General features: G+C 50.3%; 1 protein-coding gene across 8 annotated transcripts in view; it reads right to left on the bottom strand.

The window, feature by feature from the left end:
• TPR (translocated promoter region, nuclear basket protein) overlaps positions 1-24,043 on the bottom strand; it is a 645,150-nt gene that overhangs the window by 144,973 nt on the left and 476,134 nt on the right. For all 8 annotated transcript variants that reach the window (XM_085601673.1, XM_085601674.1, XM_085601677.1 and 5 more), the window contains exon 43: positions 16,557-16,729. In XM_085601673.1, the coding sequence (XP_085457799.1) occupies positions 16,557-16,729 (173 nt within the window). The remainder of the gene's footprint in view (positions 1-16,556; positions 16,730-24,043) is intronic.

The raw sequence follows: 24,043 nt of genomic DNA, 5'->3' as shown, positions 1-24,043 counted from the left end.
TGCCCGATGTGGAATGGCGTGACAACCTTTGGCAAGAAAGAAGGACGGGTCCTTAAAACCAGCTTGTCCGGATGAACAGAAAGGAAAGGAGGTTTGGAAGAAAGAGCCTGGAGCTCACTCACTCTCCTGGCAGAGGTGCTAGCTATCAGGAAAGCAGTCTTGAGAGTAAGAAGACGTAAGGGACAGTTATGAAGGGGCTCAAAGGGAGCGCACATCAGAAAAGTCAAGACAAGATTCAAGTCCCACTGAGGCATTATGAAGGGCACAGGTGGGAACGTATGTGTAATGCCCTTAAGAAAACGGTTAACAACCGGGGACTTAAAAAGAGAAGGCTGATCTGGAAGCTGTAGAACGGCAGAGATGGCCGAAAGATCACCTTTAACAGTGCCCAGAGTAGAGCCCTGCTGGGCCAAAGAGAGAAGAAACAGAAGAACCGCAGAAAGAGGGGCAGAAAGGGGATCCACAGTCTTAGCTGTGCACCATGCCACAAATCTGTTCCACCTACAGGCGTACACCGTTTCAGTGGAGGGATGCCTGCCTGCCAGGATGACATCACAGACTTCGGGAGGAAGATCGAAAGGTGTCAACTGTCGCCGCTCAATCTCCCAGCATGGAGGTGAAGGCTGGACAGGTTCGGGTGGAGGACCGTCCCCTGCTGATGCGACAGAAGATCCTCCCGAAGAGGCAGACGGATCAGGGGATTGATGCTCATACTGATGAGCTTGGGATACCATACTCTTCGGGCCCAGTCCGGAGCCACAAGAATGACTTGGGCCCGGTAGCGCCTAATCTTCAGCACTCTGGGCAGAAGTGGTATAGGCGGAAAGGGGTACAACAGACCGCAGCTCCACTCGAGACGAAAAGCGTCTCCAAGCGAGTGCCGCCTTGGATATTCCAACGGCCAGAACTGATGACATTGCGCGTTCTCTTCGGTGGCGAATAGATCTAACCAAGGCTCTCCATCGCAGAAAGAGACCGTGCGCCACGTCCAAGTTCAGGCCTCTGATGTCCGCCTCTCCCATGTGGCCTCCCCAACCCAGGAGGGACACATCCGTCACTACTGTGTGCTCCGGTTGGGGAAGGGAGAGGGATCTGCCACAGACCCAATCGCGATCCGTGAGCTACCACTGCAACTGTCTTGCAGCGCCCTCCGAGATCTAGACGAGATCGGACAGGTTGCCCTGATGCTGTGCCCACTGAAACTTCAGGTCCCACTGCAGAGCCCGCATATGCCATCTGATAATGCGGCACCAGCAGGATGCAGCAGGCCATCAGGCCCAGAAGCTGAAGGGTCATCCTGACTGAAACCCTGGATAGAGGCTGAAAGAGCGGAACCATAGCCTGAATATCACAGACTCGCTGTTCGGGTGGATAAACCCGAAACAGAGTCAAATCCAGAACCGCTCCGATGAAAGGGAGCTTGTGAGAGGGACTCAGGTGTGTCTTCGGCACATTGATGGAGAACCCCAGCAGATGCAGGAGGTCGGGTGTAGTCTGGAAGTGGGAGACTACTGCCTGGGGCGAGTCTGCCTTCAACAGCCAGTCGTCGAGGTAGGGCAAAACTGACACCCCTGACCTGTGCAGATGAGCTGCGACCACCGCCATCACTTTCGTGAACACCAGAGGGGTGCTGGTAAGGATGAAGGGGAGCACGGTAAACTGAAAATACTCCTGGCCTACCGTGAACCGCAGGTAACGCCGGTGGGCCGGCAGGACGGGAATGTGAAAATAAGCATCCTGCAAGTCCAACGCTACCATCCAGTCTCCAGGGTAGACAGGACTTGAGCCAGAGTCGGCATCTTGAACTTCTCCTTCCGGAGGAAGCAATTGACGTCCCGGAGGTCCAAGATGCGGCGCAGGCCCTCCTTGTCCATCTTGGGGACCAGAATGTAGTGGGAACAGCAACCACTCCCTACTTCCAGGAGGGACGTGACTTCCTGACGGAGAAGAGCCAAATGATCCCCCGACATGCGGTGGTACCAAGGTGGCATGGCTGGAAGGGGGGGGGGGGGGGGAACAGAAAGGGAAGCGAGTAACCTTGGCAGATTATCTGCAGCACCCACTTGTCCGAAGTGATACCGCACCAGTGGTGGAGGTGGTGACGGACCCTGCCCCCTACTGGCGTGGGGAGCCCCCTGAAGCTCGGATTAGGAAGGCTTGGAGGTGGAAGCAGCGGGTGCGGAGGTGGACTGCCCCGCCCGCTGGTTACCAGACCCGCCCCTGCGGAAGCCACGTCCGCAGCCACAGTGAGGCAGGATCTGCACAGGCTTTGCGGAGGAGCGCGTCTGGGTGCCTTTACCCGGGCCACGAAAGGAACGAAACCCAGGCGTGGCAGGGCTCTTACTGGAAAGGCCCAAAGACTTAGCCGTAGCCCAGGAGTCCTTAAAGCGCTCCAGGGCACTGTCCGCCTTGTCGCCAAAGAGGCGAGAGCCATCAAAGGGCATGTCCATGAGCGAGCTCTGGACATCAAGCGAGAACCCGGTAGACCGTAACCAGGCATGGCGCCGCAACGCCACAGTCGTGGAAATCGCCCTGCCCAAGGAATCAGCCGTGTCCAGACCACACCTGATGGCAAACTTCGCCGCATCCTTGCCCTCCGCAATCGCTTGGGAAAGGACGGCCTGGACCTCCTCAGAACACTGAGGCAGGACCTCTGCCACCGTATCTCACACGGCGTGGGAGTAACGGCCCAATAAGCAGGCGGTATTAACTGACCGCAACCCCAAGCTGGCCGAGGAAAACAGCCTCTTGCCATATTGGTCCAGCTTCTTAGAGTCCTTATCCGGCGGAGCCGTGGGAAAGGCACTCTGCGACGTCGAGGCCTGAATGACCAGGCTCTCAGGCATGGGGTGAGTGGTCAAGAAGGCCGGGTCACCAGGCGCCGGGCGATGATGCCTAGCGACGTTCTTATCCACCGGTGCCACCAAGGCCAGCCGCAACCAAGTACCCAAGAGGACTTTGGTGAGGGCCTCATTGAAAAGGAGCAGCGGTTCCGACGACAGACGCCGTCTGGAGCACCTCCGTAAGGAGGTTGATCTTAAGGGCCACCATAGGGAGGTCGAGATGGACAGCATCCATAGCTCGACGCAGCACCATAGTGTAGGAAGCGCCCTCCTCCATTGTAGGTGGAGGGGAGCCAAACCCCGGGTCAGAAGACACATCAAGTTCGCCCGCATCTTGAAGGTCATCCACCCAATCTTGCTCGGAGTCACACTGCTGCGGAAAGGGGTCCTCGGAGCCATCCGAGTCCTCATCCGGCTCCGGGGTAGAAGGAGCCGGCCGCGGCGACAGGACTGGAGCCGGAGAGGGGGCCAGCGGCGCCGGCCAGGGCCAACCCGGAACCAGATCCCAATGAGGATTCCAGGTCGGAACGAAATGGTTCGAGAACCTGGGCAGGGGCGGGATAAACAGCACCCAGTGCAGCGCCAGCGGCGTTGCACCTTGTGGCGCCAGGGCCGGAGCCGCGGGCGCTGGATCCAGTGGCTCCGGGGACGGCACCAGAGGCGCCGGGTCAACAGGATCTGGACACGAGACCCACAGGCGCGCCGGGGGGAGCCCGAGGCCTAAACAGGTAGTCCAAGGCAGCAAGAAACTCTTGCCTCTGTTCGGGAGTCGCCGACGGACCCGGGTATGGAGGGTGGGCTGCGAGACTCCCAGGCTCCACAGGAACCGCAGGGGCGGAGCCCCTGTCCCCCTCTTCCGCCTCTGGGGAGCGACGGGGTACGTCGGAGAGTGAACACGCTTATTCGACGACTTCTTATGGCGTCGCTTACCGGAATCTGAAGGTGAAGACTTAGAGTCCGAGGAGCTACGGCTCCGGTCCTGCGGACGGCCCCTAGACCCGGAGCGGCGGTGAGAGGAGTGCCGGACCTCCAGCAACTTTCAGCGCCGCTCCCGCAAGGTCTTCGGGGCCATGACACGGCAGTCCCGACAAGGAGTCATGGTCGGTCTCTAGGCAGTAGAGGCAGACATCATGGGGGTCCGCCACCAAAATATTACGGCGGCACGACCCACAAGACTTAAAGCCGGGCATCCCTACATGCACCAGGAGACAAGAGAAGGAGACAAAAGTCTCAAAAAAGTGGTCAAAAATTGACCGGGGTACGTGCTCAATCCGGATCTGCGCTGTCGGCGCGGAAAAAGAAAGAACTGCGTCAGCGCGCACGGGTGGTGCCCAAGTAGCCTCCGTGACGTCATCTCGGCGCGCACGACGCCAGTGATGGGCGCGGAGCCGCACAGCGCAACCTACTGGTGCGCAGGGGTACTGCTCAGCATAAAACTTTCCGGATCCAGACTGACGCCTAGGGAATATTCTAAGGTAAGGAATCTATCACTAAGGTGTCTCTTTCAGATATGACAGCTACAGCCTCATTCAGATGTTGCATTTTGTCTGCTGCGGTTGCTCGCTGAGGCAGGAGGTGGAGTAGTACCCAGGGACTCATGCTTCTTTGAACCGTGTCAGTGGCAGGATTTCTGGCGACCCGAATTTGTACTTCTTGTTCGATTTGGAACTGACCTGAACTTCTAGTTCTCAATGTGGAGCGATACAGACTGCTGGAGTGAGTGCATCCACGCTCTGAATCGACCACGACAGATTGCTTCTGTTACTTTTTCTGGAGTTCAGCAGCGGCAAGCTTGCCTTTATAGTTTTGAATTTCCTTTTGGTTCCTGTTTGCACAAAAAGAGCACAACTGTGTAATGTGAGATGTCAGGGAACCAGAGGCAGATGTCCTGGGTGTCAGTCATGGACATCTGTAGGTTACAGTCGTGATGTAGCATGAAACCTTTCATTTTGGTGGCCATATGTGCACTAGGAGAATTAAAGAAGAATTTTTAAGAAAGAAAAGGTCCGTCAAAGACAGGAAAGGTCAGCGTGCAGTGGTGACGCATTTATAGGGGCCCCCCCACATCATATCTGAAGCAGGTCGGAGCAGACTCACAAGGGAATTGCTGTCAAGTTTCCGAATCCAGTCTAGCCCCTGGGGTAATTCACAAATGAGGAATCGGAGGTTAGAGGTCTATCAAAAATGTCTCTTTAAGGTTAGGCAGTTTCTAGAAAAGCTCAGCTGTTGTCATTGAGCCCTCTTATTGTATACTGCTTGGAACTTCAATCATTGGTACCTGCCATTATGGCGATCACCTTGCACAAGGGCAGTATCTGAGGAACAGCCAGAAAATTACATTTGAAATAAAACCACCCCAAACTGGTTCTTAGACCAGGGATCCACATCTTCTGACTGGAAAATGCATATGAAAGCGGGATTCAAACCACTGCACTTTATTCCACTTTCAAGTTCTACATGACCAAGGACGGTAGTGCTCTGAAGAGTACTCCAAGGACTGCTTTGTAACAATCTGACTGCATAACACGCAGCCTCATGAGGGGACATCACCTGAAGCCTGCATTTCTTGCGGGAGGAGCAGAGTTTCTGCCTATTGCCTAGAACGTTGGCTACGTCTTGAGAGTTTAAGAGTGTGCCTGGCCCTGCAGGAGGAGAAACTGTCCTGGAAGAGCAGCACAGCATTCTGGTGTGAGGAGCAATCCGATGAAGTGAGTGAATACAAGTACAAGTCAGGAACAATGCATGCATTAAGGGGTACCCTCAAGCTCCTGGAGTAGTTTTTACTGTGACCTATGCAAAGGCCTTCAAACGGCCAAGCATTGTGTGGTACTGGTATCCTGCTGTGGGTATGGGTGCTGCTAACATCTTTTGTCACCCCCGATGAAGAAGGCCGAAGGCTGCAATTGCCGAATATACCCACACAATGAGGTGTTTTGTGAGCCTGTGAGTTCTGAGAAAGGTAGCCGAGCAACCACCACAATACAAAAGTGCTAAAGGAGGAGGACCTCTGACTGGACCTGTTCCACACTGCCAGAGCTGCATCTACAGTAATGCATGTTACCCCAGATAAAAATCCTGCTACAAGAACTAGGAGATCTTGAATTGGTGAATGCTAACTGAACTGCTGTGTGGAGTTAAACTATGGGGGAATTTTTAGGGAACTGCACCTGTACCTATCCCCATGTTACACATGGAGTGCTGTAGATCCTAGAAAATGTTCCATGGGGGCCGAAGTGGGTTAAAACGAAGGCGTGTAGGGCCTCGCTTAAGAACTCAAAGAGGATTACAATCCTGTAATTGCACTAGTTAGTATAACATTTTGCAGCGCAATTGAAGTTCTGGACAATATGTTCTTGTGTCTGTTGCGTTCCAAGCTATTGCCTCCTCCGCCCCCCAATCAATCTCCCCGAGATGCCTTGGACAATTTACCCTCACTACCTTAAATCTCAAATATGGAAAAGAGTGCTTGACCAGCAGAGCCATAGTAGGACGGATCGGAAGGGGGTCCAGTAACCCATCTGATTGTTGTGCCCCTTTCTCCCGACCACCACATAGGGTCCGACCACGTACAAGCTTTAATGCAAAGTTTGATTTTCCTTAAGTCACATTACTGGTTTAGCCAACTGTCAGTTAAACAGTAAAATAATGAGTGTTCATATTAACTAGGTATCAAAATATTAATAGAGAAGCACACCACTCCTCAAAGAGATTAACTTGAAACAATGAAACACTCATGATCTAAGTAAATCTAATTTGGTGGAATGACACCAAATTATGGTCTTGGACATCAGAATCATATTAAAAGCTCGATGCTGTTGAGGAGAAGAACCCCTCCCCACATTAAAAAAAATCCAATACTAGCATTTTTCAACTCAAATCATCTACTAAGTCAAGTTTACCAACAGACTCCTACAAAACAACCAACCACTAGCACATCATCAAGTACAAAAAAAACACCCCTTTTCCGTCTGGAATGGAAGAAACTGTGAAAATACAAGCCTGAAGTACGCACTCTAATTTCAAATCAACCTACAAACTATTTTTTAATGTGCTGTTTTAACCCAGCAAGTAAAACATGGAAAATGTCATAACCTTAGTAACAAGTATTGGCATAGCCAATAGGTCTCGCCTTTGGAACCTTATAAGTGTTTAGTTATCCGGCGCAATATCCTTTGTGCAACTACATCAAAACACTTATAAGGTCCCAAAGGCGAGACCTATTTGCTATGCCAGTGCTTGTTGTTTAAGTTAGGACTCAAGTTTTTTACTGACATTTCGTTTTTTAAATACAGGCTTTCATTTTAAAGGTAATTTTTGTATTTTTTTTTTTTTAAAAGACATGAAGAACATCCAAACAAAAAAGTAAACCGATTCTCATTTGAGCCAACTTTATTGGCCAAAATGGCTTTTTTTTAAAAACATGGAAGCATGAATGCCGTTTCCCACAAAAATCTTACATATTTATCATTCTTTGACTCCTGCTTCCCTTACAGAAACAAGACTTCCGAAGTAATACGTGACACGCTCTGGCCATAGTTTATAGATGCACTCTCCAGACTAACGGATAGCAGTGACTTTGTGGTCATATGTCCTAAAGGAATATGCTACTTACCAGTATGCATCTGTTCTTGGCATGTAGAGCTGCAGAGTTGTACACTTAGCATAGGTCGCCATCTGGTGTTGGGCCCGGATGTTTGCAGTTTGTTTTTCTTCTTGGACAGTCTTTGGAAGTCACGAGTTTGGTGACTCCTCCTTCGGTCCGTACTGCGCATGGGCTTCGGCTCCATCCTCAGATTGTTTTTCGCCAACAGGGAAATGATGGAGCGTAGTAATAACAGTGAGAAACCCATGTGTTGTATCTAAATAAGATGTACTGGAACGGATACAGGTAGCCGGGGAGGCGGGTGGGCGTGTACAACTCTGCAGCTCTACATGCCAAGAACAGATGCATACTGGTAAGTAGCATATTCCGTTCGAGGCATATGAGCTGCAGATTTTACACTTAGCATAGATTATATAGCAGTACCCAACCTTAGCGGCGACCACCGGTATCCGTTGCAGCTGTTTGAAAAAGTGTCTTTAGTACAGCCTGGCCCACCCTAGCTTGCTGCTTGGAATGCACATCTACACAGTAGTGTTTTGTGAAGGTGTGCGGTGTAGACCATGTGGCTGCCTTGCAGATGTCATCTAAGGGTATATTCCCTAGAAAAGTCATAGAAGCCCCTAACTTTCTTGTAGAGTGGGCTTTAGGGGGAACAGATAATGTTCTCTTTGCCTTTTGATAGCAAATTTGTATGCATTTTACAATCCACCTAGCTATCCCTGATTTTGAAATGGGGTTGCCTTTATGTGGTGGAGAGAAGGAAACGAACAATTGTTTAGTCTTCCTGAAGGGTTGCGTTCTTTGTATGTAGTATAGTAACGCCCTTTTTACATCAAGTGTGTGTAAGGCCCTTTCTGCAACAGATTGGGGTTGCGAGAAGAAGACAGGTAATTCCACTGATTGATTGAGGTGGAAGGGAGAAATGACTTTGGGCAGAAACTTCGGATTTGTGCGAAGTATGACCTTGCTGTGATGCATTTGTATGTAGGGTTCCTGTATGGTGAACGCTTGTATTTCACCAACCCTTCTAAGGGAAGTGATAGCTACAAGGAAAGCTGTTTTCCAGGTGAGAAACTGTAGCTCACATTTGTGCATTGGTTCGAAGGGCGGACCCATTAGTCGTGTAAGAACTACATTTAGATTCCATACAGGGGAAGGTGGTGCCCTGGGAGGAATTACTCGTTTAAGGCCTTCCATGAAGGCTTTAATAGCGGGCACTCTGAAGAGTGATAAATGCTGCCTGTTTTGTAGATAAGCAGCGATCGCTGCTAGGTGTAGGCGTATGGATGAATATGCCAGGTTACACCTGTGAAGATGGAGCAGATAGCATATGATGTGCTGTATGGATGCATCTAGAGGGTTGATTGTATTGTTACGGCAGTAAATTACAAATCTTTTCCACTTTGCGGCATAGCATGCTCTAGTGGTAGGACGTCTGGCTTCCATGATGATGTTCATACAATCAGGGGGAAGGTTAAGGTATCCGAATTCTAGGATTTCAGGAGCCAGATCGCCAGGTTGAGCTGAGCTGGGTCCGGGTGCCTGATTTCTCCATGGTTCTGGGTTAGGAGGCATGGGGATAGATGCAGTTTTTGATGTGGTACCACTGACAGTTGTAGTAGCGTGGTGTACCACGGCTGCCTGGCCCACGTCGGAGCTACCAGAATGAGTGTGAGGGAGTGCTGTTGTAGCTTCCTGACCACTAATGGAATTAGTGGGAGAGGTGGAAAGGCGTATGCAAATCTGCCTGACCAGTTCATCCATATCGCATTGCCCTTGGACAATGGGTGTGGGTATCTGGCGGCGAAGCTTGGGCATTTTTTGTTTTCGTGGGTGGCGAAGAGGTCTATCTGAGGATGCCCCCACTGTTGGAAGAATGGGTGAAGAACTTGTGGATGCAGTTCCCATTCGTGTATTTGTTGCGTTTGTCTGCTGAGCAGATCTGCCATGGTGTTTTGTACGCCTGGAACGTGCTGTGCCAGGAGAAAGATGTTTTGAGGAATTGCCCATCTCCATATGCTCTGGGCTAAGCGGGAGAGCTGGGGAGAGTGTGTCCCCCCCTGTTTTTGGATATAATACATTGCAGTCATATTGTCTGTGCGGATGAGGACTGCTTTGCCCGAAATCTGTTTTTGGAAAGATTTTAGGGCTAGAAAGATCGCCAAGAGCTCCAGATGGTTGATGTGGAGCGATTTTTGCTGTGGCGTCCATAGACCTTGCATGGTGAGGTGTAGAAGGTGCGCTCCCCAGCCGGAGAGCGATGCGTCCGCTGTTAGAGTCACTTGAGGAACCGGGTCCAGGAACGGCCGCCCTTTGGAAAGGTTTGTGGTGTTCCACCACTGCAGAGAGTGATGTGTGCGGCCGTCCACCAACACCAGATCCGTCAGCTGACCCTGGGCCTGGTTCCACTGTTGTGCTAGGCACTCTTGAAGTGGACGCATGTGGAGTCTTGCATGGGGCACTATGAAAATGCAAGACGCCATCATTCCTATGAGCTTCATAAACACTCTTGCTGGAAGAGAGTGCTGAGGAAGGAATGTTTTGCGTAAGGCTTGAATGCTTGTGATTCTGGCTGAGTTTGGATAGGCAATACCCTTGGAGGTGTCTATAGTGGCCCCGAGGTATTGCTTTGTGTGAGATGGTATGAGGTGGGACTTTTGGTAGTTCACCGTGAAGCCTAGCTGGTGGAGCAGTTGGATGGTGCTGTTTGTATGCTGCACACATTGGTCGTAGGACGCGGCTTTTATCAGCCAGTCGTCTAGGTAAGGGAAGACGTGAATATGTTGACGTCTGAGGTGTGCTGCTACTACTGCTAGGCATTTGGTAAACACCCGTGGTGCGGTGGTGACCCCGAAGGGGAGAACCGTGAATTGGTAATGTTGCCCGTCCACCACGAACCTGAGGTATTTCCTGTGAGAGGGGTGTATTGGAATGTGAAAGTATGCGTCTTTCAGATCCAAGGTTGTGAGAAAGTCTCCCTGGCAGAGGAGTGGGAGGACTTGTTGTAGAGTGACCATGTGAAAATGGTCTGAGTGTATGTAGGCATTTAGAGGCCGGAGGTCCAGAATGGGTCTGAGGGTCTCGTCTCTCTTTGGTATTAAGAAATATAGAGAGTAGACCCCTAGATTTCGTTGGTTGACGGGGACCTGCTCTATAGCATGTTTTTGCAGGAGTGAAAGTACCTCTTGTTTGAGCAGTGTGGAATGTTCTTGAGACATTGGACGGTGCCTTGGTGGGATATTGGGTGGGGTAGATGTTAGCTCTAGACAGTACCCTGACCGAATGATTTGGGTCACCCATTTGTCCGATGTTATGGACTCCCATACGTGGATAAAGTTTTGTAGTCTGCCCCCGACCGGAGTGGAATGGTCTGGGGGGAGCGGAGGGGAGTCATTGTGCGGGGGGGTGGCAGAACGGGTGTTGTTGGTTTTGCCCCTGCCCTTGTTGTTACCCCTGTAACCACCTCTCTGATTGCCCTTTGAAAAGGTATTTTGAGGAGGGGACTTGTAGGAGGTAGAGGCGTTATCGGTGGAGGAGCCTCTACCTGTGCCACGAAAGGACGAGCGTCGAAAGGAACGTTTGGAGGCTTGTGTTTGGAGTGCCCCCATAGACTTTGCTGTGTCTGTGTCTTTCTTCATCTTTTCGAGCGCTTCGTCTACCTTTGGCCCAAAGAGTGTTTCCTGGTCAAAGGGGTGATTGAGTATGGATGCCTGGACTTCAGGTTTGAACCCTGAGATCCTGAGCCAGGCGTGGCGACGAAGCAGGACACTGGTATTTATGGCCCTAGAAGCAGTGTCGGCTGCATCGAGGGCACACTTAATGGAGGTGTTTGTGATTAGTTTACCCTCCTGTATGAGGTCATGAGCCTTGTGCTTGTATTTTTCTGGAAGGTGCTGCATAAGAGCCTCTAGTTCGTCATAGTGTGCTCTATCATATCGCGCAAGCAGTGCTTGTGTGTTTGCAATGCGCCACATGTTTGCAGCTTGGGAGGCGGTGCGTTTACCAGACGCGTCCAGAAGTTTAGATTCTTTGTCTGGCGGTGGGGCATCTCCTGAGGATTGGGAGTTAGCCCGCTTTCTAGCTGTGGAGACAACTAGGGAATCTAGGGGAGCAGGGCCCTTGATGTAAGCAGGGTCTGTGGGTGCCGCCTTGTACTTCTTCTCTATTCTAGGGTTCAGTACTCTGGCTCTGACAGGGTCTTTGAACACCTCTGTAGCGTGCTTGGTGACACCCTTAAGCATGGGTAAAATGGAAGTAGATTTGTCTTGTATATCAAATGTATCCAGTAGGAAGTCTTCTTCTACTGGTTCACTGTGCATGTCCACCCCATGGTAGTGTGCTGCTCTCTGCACTAAATGATGAAACCCTAAGGAGTCCTCTGGAGGAGACGGCCTTGATGGGTATAGGTCGTCCTGAGGTACATTGGGTATATCAGGGTTATTGTAATCCTCCCATGGATCTGGGGTCCCTGGTGGAGTGGGATCCATTGGGGCGTCCGCCGGGTAATTGTCCGGATCCCCATCATCCGGATCTGGGGATGGGGCCGGATCGTAGTGAGGTAAAGGTGGCGGAGACCTGTGAGGTGGAGGCGGTGGAGGAGTTGGAGTGGGTAGGGGAGGCGGTGGTGGGGAGGGCACTCTGAGGGGAGAAGTAGCAGAGTCCTTCCTTTTGGGTGGAGGAGGAGCCGGAGCATCAAGGCGTCTTTTCTTGGTAGTTAAAGTCAAAAGCCCAGTGTTTGGATCTTTGGACAAAGTCTTTTGTAAAGGGTCTGGTGTAAACAGAGCCAACGGTGTCGAGTCGTCTGTCGGCACCGGTGATTTCGGAACCGGGGGTTTCGATGGTCTGTGTGCGCCATGCTTTTTTGAGGTCTCCGGGTGTTTCGGCGTTGAATGATGTTTCGGCGCCGGAGCGTCGGTGCCGACAGATTTGTGTTTGTGTTTGGTCGGCGCCGAGTGTCCAGGCTTCGGCACCGGTGGTTTCGGAGTCGAGCTGGATTTTGCAGTCTTCGGTGCCGGATGCTGTTTTTCGGCACCGGGTGTCGGCTGGCTCGATCCCGAGCTGCCATGAGACTTTGGGTGCTTCGACACCGGGCCCGAAGGTGGGGTGATCGAAGTTTTGGTTTTGGTTTTGCCCAGGCCGGCAGGCGAGGGAGTAACCTGAGTCTCTTTGGTTTTCGGCGCGGGGGTGGGAGGGGGCATAGTACTCACGGCCCGCTGCGCTGGTGTAACGTCCTCCACGTCGGAGTCGTCGGCCTCGGAAGCGCTGACGACGTCTTCCTCCTGCTCGGTGTGTGTTTGCCCCGAAGCTTCGGCGTCGTCTCCGAAGATGTCCGGTGGAGCTGCCGAGGATGAGTGCGCCATGGTGCGTCGAGCTCTTCGATCTCGGATGGTCTTCTTCGATCGAAAAGACTTGCAGGCGGGGCAGTCTCTAGCCTCGTGTTCCGGAGAGAGGCAAAGGTTACACACCTGATGGAGGTCAGTGTGGGGAAATTTAGACCCACATTTTGGGCACTTTTTGAATGGAGTCCTTTCCATCGGCCGGGACCGGAGTCGCGGAGGGCCCGAAGGCCGGTGTCGATGTACGGGATGGAGAAAAGTGCCGCTTCGAGAGATGAAGATGATGAAGGAACTCGAAGAATCGAGGATTTTCCGTCGAGGCTGGAACCGTAGAAGTTCGAAGCCGGAGCACGAAGTATCACATCCGAGCCCGATGGCAGAAAAAAACAATCTGAGGATGGAGCCGAAGCCCATGCGCAGTACGGACCGAAGGAGGAGTCACCAAACTCGTGACTTCCAAAGACTGTCCAAGAAGAAAAACAAACTGCAAACATCCGGGCCCAACACCAGATGGCGACCTATGCTAAGTGTACAATCTGCAGCTCATATGCCTCGAACAGCAGTGTATTTAAACCATGTGACCAGTGGCACGGTGCAGGTTGGACCCCCATGTAAGTGCACAATGCCATGCCTAGTGGGGTGCACCTCAGGTCCATGCCTCACTGGTTCAGTACAAACAATATTTGTAGCACTCAGGTCTTCAATCTGCGGCAGAAACTCCAACTGACAGCGCGGCGGCCTCGCCGCCCGGATTTGATCAATTTGCCGTCAGATGTGGAACAATGTTCTGCAGACTCGCGCGTACGGACGGGGTTTTATGATGGCGGAAACTGGCGCGCGCCCAATGCCCATCTTCAGTTCCGTCCAAAGCAGGTTTCTGTCCACGAGTTATATTCGCAGCCCCTTTTCTCTGCTGCCTCTTGCGACATAGGTGTTAATGCTGTGTCCGCGCTGCTGATGAAACATTGCTTCCAGAACTCATTTCGGGTAAAACAGATTTCTTTCACATTTCGGGTACAATGAATTGATTACACATTTCGGGCTAAATTCATTGCTTCCACACTTATTCAATAAAATGTTGCTAATTACTAACAACGTTTGTAAGATGGTGGTTCTTTGAATCGCCTGCCTTTTTTATTTAAAATGTGTAAATTGGTTGCTTAAGGTCTCTGAGCTCCAAAACACAGGGTCGCCTCTAAATGCAGTTCTGAGCTAAGGACTCGGAGCGGAAGCCCTCAGAAATGTGTAGAACATATCAGTTGTTAACCCGTTCCAGACTGGGGCTTTTGAACTTAGGATGAGGGGAGCACAGCATGCTGGTGCTGCAGTGTGAGCGGGGGTGTAAAGCAGGGCTGCACAGAATGCTGGCTGTGCGGTGTCAGTGGGGGTGTAAAGCAGGGGTGCACAGCATGTGGCTCCGTGATGTCAGTGAGGGTGTAAAGCAGGGGTGCAGTGTATGCTGGCTCTGCAGTGTCAGCGGGGTTGTTAAGCAGGCGTGCACTGCTAGCAGGCTCTGCAGTGTCAGTGGAGTGTAAAGCAGGGGTGCACATAATGCTGGCTCTGTGTTGTCAGTGGGGGTGTAATGCAGGGGTCCATGGTGTACTAGCTCTTAGGAGTGTAAGCAGGGGTTCTCATCCAGGTTCACAGCCAGTGATGCAGAGTCTGGAGCTGGGGAACCAGGTTCGAATCTCGGCGTCGGCTTAACATCCTGTGATTGAGCAAATCACTTAATGGGTGAATAAGCCCTTGTGTAACGCACGCATTGCTCATATAACGTGCTCTTATAACTTCTGGTCAAATTCGTGCGATATAAAACTGGAAAAAACGCAGTCTAGGCGGTGGCAGCTCAGCTGGTTCAGTGCTAATGGTGCCAGCTCAGAGGGTGCTGCCCACGGTCTCAGGCAGGGCTAACACTGGGGTGCTGCTGCGGTACCTGTGGGTGCCTGCGCCAGCCCGCTCGCCCTCTCTCGTGGGGGTGAATGTGTCTTTTGTTGGTCCTGAGCCAGTAACAGGTGAGGCGAGACGGCCCAGCATGTTCCTTCCAGACACCCTGGGAGGAGAGAGCTTGCTGCGGGTCAGACACCTTAAAATACCTTCCGTACAGGTGGCGTGACTCACAAGGCGCGCCCACGCTGTGAGGCGGCGCCAGGAGCCGAGGGTGGGCAGGTCTGTAGGTCAGCAGAGGTCAAAGAGGTCATCCATGGGGGTGGGGGGGGTGAGGTTGACACTGGTGGCTCACTAGCTGCCAGCCCCTTAATTCGGCACAGAAGTCCATATAGGAGTCCTGTATAGCACTGCCTGCTGGGAAGCCAGGAGTCTGGCCGCTAGGTGGGTACCCTGGACACCTCTCACACCTCTGCAGTCTTTCTGTGGACACGAGCACTCCTCCTTGGCACAGTAACACTTCGAGTCAGCTAGTGAGCTGCGCTCCGCATCATGCGAGTCTTAGAACTCTAAGCAGAGAGGCTAAGATAGCTCGCCGGGTTGGAGCGCCTGCTGCTACCTGAAGGCTGGCATACAGAGCCCAGGTTTGAATCCTCAGACTTGAAGACTCTGATAGCAGAGACGGGAGAGCTCAGGACCCCTCCGTAGAAGGGAAGTCTAGCGCTTCAAAGATCACTGGGTGCTAGTCATAGATACATACAGGCCGATGGTGTGCAGCCAAAGAGGCCTTTCCTCTGTGAGGACCCACCGTAAACCAGTGCCCATCCCACTCTCCAGGTGCAGACCGCCTCACCCACGGGGAGGTAAACACGGAGGGAGGGAAAAGAGACAGAGAGGGAAGATAAGACTGGGAGAGGGGGGGACGAAGGAAACCGGCAGGGAGAGGGTGAGACGGAGAAAGGGAAAAATAGGGATCAAAGGAGAACAAGCGTGCGCGCCGCGTTAAAAGTAAATAAAACAAAAGTGAAAGAGTTTCCCTTGCGGAAGCGAGCAGCACCAGGAGCGATAATTGCTAACACATGGCGCCAAAGCTCTCTCCCGCAAGGGAATCGCCAAACGTGCACGCGTTGCCATTGAAAGCAATGCAACGCGTGCACGTTTTTGCCTGAAAAGTTGAAGCAATTACTAAAGGTCTTTTTCCTATACAGTGCATGCGTGCTGTGTAGGCGAGACCTAAAAAGGATTTTCAAAAACAAGCTAAAACAAAAAAAAATAGTGAAATACCTTTATTAAGCAACAAACCATTAACATTGTATGAATCCGTAAAAAAGTCTAAAGATACAGATCAATTTACAATACCCAAAACATGACAGTCCCCACCATAAACAACTGACAAATGCATCAAAAACTAGTCAACAAATAATAGAAGGTAGCTTACAAAGATACGCAAATATTGCCAAAGTGATGATCCAAACAATACATGCTGAAGCAAACCACCTTTCAAAATGTACTTTTTTTGCTTAATTTGTGATCCCCCATTATCTACTTCAGTCTCACCTAAAATAAGTCAGTATCTTCAAGTGCCCCAATGCAAATCATAAACCAGGACTGCAAAGGACTAGTTGTTAGTCGAGTATTGGTCAATGCAATTCAAAGACGACATAGAAGTAGAATTTAGAATTGCATGTTTTCAGATCTCTATTCTCCTCCGAGCCCGACTGCTGAAACGTGAACCACCTACACAACTTAAAGTTAACAGAGTTCCAAAAGTGCATCAAAAAGGACTGCTTTGCGTCAACACTCCCACATCCCCAACAATTACAAAGGAGGTTAACATTTCAATGAACATTGCACAGAGACACTCAAACGCTTTCAAATTGCATTAGGCACCTGTGCTGGTGGTCCTAGCTCCTGGGGAGGAGCATGAATTGTCAGCCGTGGTGGCAGCGGATGAGGTGGTCTTCGTGGAGATTGTGGGGGTCGAGGTCCGGGTCGCTCAGTGGTAGCTGAACTTGGTTGTTCCCTGGTTTCATTAGATGCTGTGGACTCTGCAGCACTTTCACCTGAAACAGGCAACGGGTTATAGAGGTCATTCAAAACATTCAGGCAACAAAAAAGACCTTTCTGATGACAGAAGAGCTCATGCATCTGAGGCAAACCACAATTTTCCTTGTTAAGAGTTCAAATTCAATACATATTTTATTTTAGGTGGAATTTTATACAGTGCCAAATAGGTCTCTGGTTAGCATCTTCGGAGGGCTTGTGAACAAATGTAAGGAGATGCAGGAGACAGCAGTTAGAAGTGGACACATTGGAGAGGCAAATTTCCTTAATCCTGTCAAATTCTGCAAAGGAGGATTTTAAAATGTAGAAAACAAACATCTGATTGATGTAGTGAAAGAATCCCAAATCACAAAATGTTGCCTTATTCTCTACAGGAGAATAATTCTCCACTGGATCAATTTACCAGACAGACAGTCAGTGGGACTAAACAAGCATTTGCAATGCAAAAGGACTCGCATTTCCGCGAGACCTTTTGCACTGGAAACGGGAGTGCGGGTGGACAAGAAGGCACGAACGGGGGGGATGGGGGGGGGCGTTTAGCCAGAGAAGTCACGGACTGGGGGGGGGGGGGGTTCTCCAGGACGGGAAGAAAATAGTGTTCAAAGTAAAGGGGCCAGTAGCCATGATGGAAGGATACAAATGACGACATGGAGTTATGAGGAGGGACTAACAAGCCTAAAACCAATCGGAAGGCAGCATTTAGGACCTAAGCCAATGAAAAAGATGGGTGGAGAGTGGGAGGAGCTTCCACGCCATACTGAATACTGCATGCCTCGCAAAGCAAGCAGCGCATGCGCGCTGCCGCTAAAGGCTCAACCTAAAAATTGTTGAGGGCAGCAACGGGCTGCATTTAACATTGTTTAGTGAAAGGAAAGATTAGTGCCGAAACCCAGAAGATAATCAGGGCAGGATGATGCCCTCAATCAATTAGTGGTCACATACCTGTGCCTATTTATTATATTATAGGTCTTTGAGCAATGTGACAGACGCAACAGCATATGAACGTTTTGCAAAAAGGGGCAGCAGGTGTGAAGAATGCTGGAATCTTTAAGTATATGTCTATAATTACTATTGGAAAACGCGTCAATTTACAGGGTAATAATGACCTGTTCTGCATCACTGCAAGTGCCAGAAAACAATACAAACATCCCAAATGGGGGAGTTTTTAAAGATTGCAGGCTTGTGCTAATTTCCCAATCATCCTTTCAATAGCATTTAAGAAAGAAGAACAAGTTACTTACCTTCGGTAATGCCTTGTCTAGTAGAGATTCTGTCTAGCCGCCGATTCCTTATCATAAAATGATTCCCCAGGCATCAGACTGGATCTGGAAATTGTTTGTGAGCAGTAACAGTGCGCGCCTGTAGGTAGCTTCGCTTAGTTTCATTGGCATCTGCACCTGTAGGTAGCGACACTTGGGTTTGCGTGGTTTAGTTGGCATCCATGCCAGTAATGATGTTTGCGTGCCTATATAGGCCCCACCGTTACTTTTTAACTTTCTACGCAATAAGAATGGACCCGAGTCCACTGATCAGTGATGTGGAAAACTAGGGCCCTGAAAGGGGAAGCCCTGTCCCTACAAATCCATTCGCAGAGCAGGGAGAATCTGTAAGGAATCTGCAGCTAGATAGAGTCTCTACCAAAGGTGTTACCAAAGGTAAGTAACTTGTTCCTCTGATAGAGACTTCTTGCGGCAGATTCCATAGCTTAGAATAGATACCACCCAAGCAATATCTCCCCGGAGGTGGGTCTGTGGACCAATTTCACATGAAGTCCTGCAGGACCGAATGGGCAAAATGCAGATCCCTACGTACCGGACTGGCCACGCAGTAGTGTTTGGTAAAGGTGTGCAAGGAAGCCCACGCTGCCGCCTGGAAGATGTCCAGGACCAGAAATCTGTGTGCCAACGCAGAGGTGGCATGTTTAGCTCTGGTGTAATGACCACGCAAACCAGAGGGTTGCTTTTTAGCCGATGCGTAGCAGATCTTTATACAGAGCACAATCCAACAGGGGGGAGGGGGGCGCTTCTGCATGGCCCGTCCTTTCTTCGCTCCGACATACCCCTCACAGAGGTGGTTGCTCACCTGGAATCTTGTGTGGTCAAGGTAGAATGACAATGCTCTTTTTGGGTCCAGAAGGTGAAGTCGCTCCTCTTCCTTGGAGAGAGGAGGCAGAGTGTAAAAAGTAGGCAGAGTGATGGTTTGGTTTACGTGAAATGTAATGACCACTTTCGGACTAAAGGAAGCCCTTGTACGAAGCACCAGTTGTCTGGGTAGATGTTCAGGTAAGAAGACTTGAACAACAAGGCCTGAATCTCACGGACGCTCAGGGCAGATGTAATCGCCATGAGAAAGGCCATCTTGATTGGACAATTGTGCAGAGGCTCAAAGGCAGCGCACATAAGGAAAAGGAGGACGAGATTGAGGTCCCACTGGAGCATAACGAAAGGAGTGGAAGGAAACATGTTCAAGCCTTTCAAAGACCTATGTACAATAGAAGATTGGAAAAGGGAAGGTTGGTGAGCCAAACAAAGAAAAGCAGACACAGCAGAAAGGTATCCCTTCACAGTGCCCAGAACCGAGCCCTACTGGGCAAAGGAAAGAATGAACAGGAAAACCAGAGAAAGGGGGGCAGGAAGGGTATCAATGTGTCTTTCTGTACAACATGTCACAAATGTTTCCTAGCAGCAGGTGTAAATAGTCTTAGTAGAGGGATGCCTGGCTGGCAAGATAACGTTACAGACTTCGGGTGAAAGGTTGAAAGTTGTAAATTGCTGCTGCTCAATCTCCACGCAAAAAGGTACTGGTGGAGAACCCTCTCCTGCTGCGACAGAAGACTCGCCCGAAGGGGCAGCCCGATTGGAGGACAGTTGTCCGTGCTCAACAGCTCAGGATACCAGACTCTCCGTTCCCAATACGATGTCACAAGGATGACTTGGACCCGGTTGTTCCGGATTTTCTTGAAGACTCTGGGCAGGAGTGGTGTGGGGAGAAAGACTTACAGGAGACCCGAGCTTCACTCGAGATGAAGAGTCTGAGTGACAGCCGCATTGGAAAATCCTGCGTGCAGGACTGACATTGCGTATTCTCAGCTGTATCGAACAGATCTAACCAAGGCTCCCCTACTGCTGAAAAAGATCTTGCACCACCTCCAGATGGAGACGTCATTCGTGATCAGCTAGGCATCTTTGGCTGAGTTTGTCCGCTCTGGCGTTCAGAGAACCCGCAAGATGTTGAACCACCAGGGATATCCCTTGGTGTCCCAGTCATGTCTAGAGACGCAAGTACTCTAGACAAAGGGCCCATGGCACCACCCCACATGTTGTAGTACCGTATTGCGGTGGTGTCTGAACACCTCCACTAGCCTTCCTCAAGGTTAGAAAGGCTTTCATTGTCAATTAGATAGCACAGAGTTCCTACAAGTAGATGTCAAGTCCAGATTCTGCCGAAGACCAGAGGCCTCTGTCCTCCACCTCTCCCAGAAGGCCACCCCTTCCCAGGAGAAACACATTTGTCACTACGGTCTGATATGGTTAGGGAAGGGAGAGGGGTTTGCCGTTGACCTCATCGCAGGACATACACCACCAATGCAAATCCTTGGCAGTTCCCTCTGAGATCTGGACCATGTCAGAGTTTCCCCTGATGCAGTCCCACTGGAACTTCAGGTCCAACTTCAGAGCCTGCATTTGCCAACAGGTGTGTGTCACAAACAGGATGCAGAAGGCCATGAGGCCTAGCAGCCTCAGAGTCAGTCTCACTGAGATCCAAGATAGAGGCTGAAACATTGGTATCATAGCCTGAATACATGAACTCGCCGTTAGGGAGAACAGGTCTGAAACTTCAGTGTCCAGAACAGCTCAGATGAAATGGTGCATCTGAGAGGGAGTCAGGTGTGACTACGGCTTGTTGATCATGAACACCAGCAAATACAGGAGATCTGCCATAGTCTGAAGGTGGGAGATGACAGCCTGGGGCGAGCACGCCTTCAACAACCAGTAGTTGAGCTAGGGAAAGACTGGCATACCAGATCAGTGCAGATGAGCTGCAACCATCATCTTCACCCGGATGAAGATCTGAGGGGCGTTGGTGAGGCCAAAAGGGAACACAGCAAACAAAATGCTTGTGGCCCACCTTGAACCGCAGGACGGAAATGTGGAAGTATACGTCCTGCAAGTCTAACACCACCATCCAGTCTCCAGGGCAGACAGGACCTGAGCAAGAGTGAGCACTTTGAATTTCTACTTAAAAAACAAATTGAGAGAGTGCAGGTCATGGATAGCATGAAGGTCTCCGTCCTTCTTGGGCACCAGAAAATAGCAGGAATAGCAACCACAACAGACTGCTGGCATCAGCACTGTCTCTATGGCTCCTTTGGCCAAAAGAGCTGTCACTTCCTGCCAGAGAAGAGATAGGAGGTCCTCAGTCAGCCTGTCGTAGGTAGGTGGTATGGAGGGTGGAGTAGTCTCGATGAGGAGGGAGTAGCCCCTCCAGACAATCTGCAAAACCCAGCCCCAGCAGGGCAGGTGATGTTGAATCTTGCCACCACTCGGTGCCCAGGATGGCAAACGGGCAGAGTAGGAGGGTTTGGAGGTAGTGGCTGCTGGGAAGGGTGAGAGGTGGTTGGTGGACAGACAAGACTGCTGGCTGCCTGACCCACAGGGCCGGTAGGAAACCCAATTGTAGCCACTTAGAGGTTGGAAAGCTTGTGCGCCGCAGTGGCTGGGCTGGTAAAGACTCAGTTGTGCGCCCCTTCTGTGCCACAAATGGAGTGAAAGACTGAGGGTGACGAGGGGCCAACGAAAAGGCCCAAGGAACTGTCTGTAGCCCTTCTGTCCTTAAAGCGCTCCAACACCGAATCAGACTTGTCTCCATAAACTTGAGTCAAAAAGTGACTAAGGGGTAGCTCTTCCCAGATCTGAGCTGACTGGCCCAGAAAGAAATGTCAGCGCACCTGGTTGGCTCCTATATAAGCACCGCAAACGTATTTTCCAAAATGGAATGACGCGGAGCAGAACTACACCATCAGGGGGTACTGTTCATGAAAAACCTCCGGATCCAGTCTGACACCTGGGCATAATTCTAAGGTAAGGAATTCTGCAACTAGAAGTCTATATCCAAATTAAGTTAGTATTTATGCTGTTACTTATGACTGGACAATAAAATCTTTATCTCTGTACTTCACAGCATTTGTGCTGGTGGATTCCTTCACACAACACCACATCTGCCAAGTCTCATTTGGGGCATGTTTATTGTGGTTTACTCCAATTCCCTAGTTTCTGGGATCTAAGCAAGTCCTCAAACCCTGCCACCACCAAATCCTCACATTCAATCAGACAGGGAGTAGACTAAGAATTATCCATCTTGGAATTTTCTTTTAATATTCATAAAATGAAGACTATTTCTGGCTAGATGGCTCCTTCTGGACGCATTCAGAATACACATTTTCAGAAGGATTTCATAACGAAATTCGGCCTGTCTTGAAACAACATTTTCTGCTTTGTTTGATTTAATTCAACTGGAATTAGAAGCCAATACTAGCACTACCATCTAACAAAACAAATGTAACTTGCTGGGATGATTTTTTTCTAACGGGTTTAGTTGATGTCAAGTTAGGGGTAAATTCTAGAACTATGGAAAGGATCATTATTGCAACTCCTACATGTAAAAGGTGACTGCAGCATTTCCCACAAATATTGGTCTTAGAAAATACATAGGCAAAAGAATCGGCTGAAAATATTGTGAGAGGAGCATTCTGTCTCAGGAGCACAAGTGGCTGATGACCCAGCAGTTCAGCCTCTTCCAGAGGTGCAAAGCTCCTGGTATAGGACTCGGGACACACGCAGCTCTGTTTGCTGTACTACCACACACGATACACAATTACAGATGGTGGTGCTTTTGTTGGAGGAACATGTGCGAGCCTCCCCTTGGATGGCAAGATGACCTTCAAAGCTAGAAAAATGACCTGTAGCTCCAAGTAGGTTGATGCGGAGCAGGCATTCCAATGTTAACTGGAGCCCTCTGATCTCCACCTCACCTCCCACCACCAGTCAACAACCTAACAACAATGCATTTGTCACCACCATCAACTCTTGGTGTGGAAGGGATAATGGCCTGCAATAGGAAATGATGTGATAGGTCAGTAATCACTACAGATGTTAATTTGTCTACTTTGAGACATCGATTGTGTTAGAAAAGCAGCCTCAATGCTGTGCCCAGTGGGATTTTCAGGTTCTCCTGCATGGCTCACATGTGCCAACTAGTGTAGCAAATGTCTTGGATTTGCTGCAGTGACAAAGCTGGGAACGCCACTGTATCCAGGGTTGCCCCAATGAAGGGAAGCCTCCTTGTGAGGGAATCAGGTGGGACTTACGCTAGTTCATGGTGAAACCCAATTGTGTTAAAAGTTTCACCCTCATCCATAGGTGGTGCATGACGGAGGTGAGTCTCCTTCAACAGCCAGATATTGATGAACAGGAATGAAAGAACTCTAGACCTCCAAAGATGGGCAGCAAACACTGCAATTACTTTTGCATACACCAGAGGGACTCTGATAAAAAGGAGGCAGGAAGGGCAGAAAGAACAAGTTACTTACCTTCTGTAACGTTCTTACTGGTACACTGTATTGCAGATTCCTCATATTTTGAATATTCCCCAGGCATCAAACTGGATATGGAAACACTTCAGCAGTACCTCTAAGCGATGGAAGACCGCGCCTTGTGGCTCTGTACTGACTGCGCTTTGCTTTGGAAAGGATGTGCGGAACCTACATAGACACCGCTCCTGCGTGCTGACATTTGTTGCTTTCAAGACTGTCTGCACCTACAGAATAAGAGCCCAAAAAGAAAACTGGTAGACAGTGTGTAGATTCCTACACTTAGGATCTTATTATTGGACAGAGTGAAGTGTCAAAATGGGGACTATGAGTTGAACAGATACGAATCTACGGCTAGATAGATTCTCTACCAGAAAGACCATTACTGATAAGGAGAGGCAGACAGTGTGAGAAAGTGCCATCTTTCTTGCATGGTATGCCCCCACTTTTTGCTGAATGTACTTTGAGTGTGCCCTGGACTCCTGCTAATCAGGTGCCCAGGGCCTATGTTCCTTCCCTAAAAACCTCAAAGCCAAATTGGCAAACCCTGGCCACAGGTTATCCCCTGGTAAATGGTACCCTAGGCAGGCCTCTAAGGGCTGCAGCACTCATTGTGCCACACTTGGAGGACGAACACACACACACACCCACACACACACCCACACCCACACACCCACACCCACCCACACCCACACCCACCCACCCACACCCACACCTACCTTGA

Source organism: Triturus cristatus, chromosome 4_2 (genome assembly GCF_964204655.1).
Source record: "Triturus cristatus chromosome 4_2, aTriCri1.1, whole genome shotgun sequence".
Taxonomy (NCBI): Eukaryota; Metazoa; Chordata; class Amphibia; order Caudata; family Salamandridae; genus Triturus; species Triturus cristatus.
Note: the sequence above shows the minus strand (reverse complement) of the source record. Positions and strands in the feature narration are given on the sequence as shown.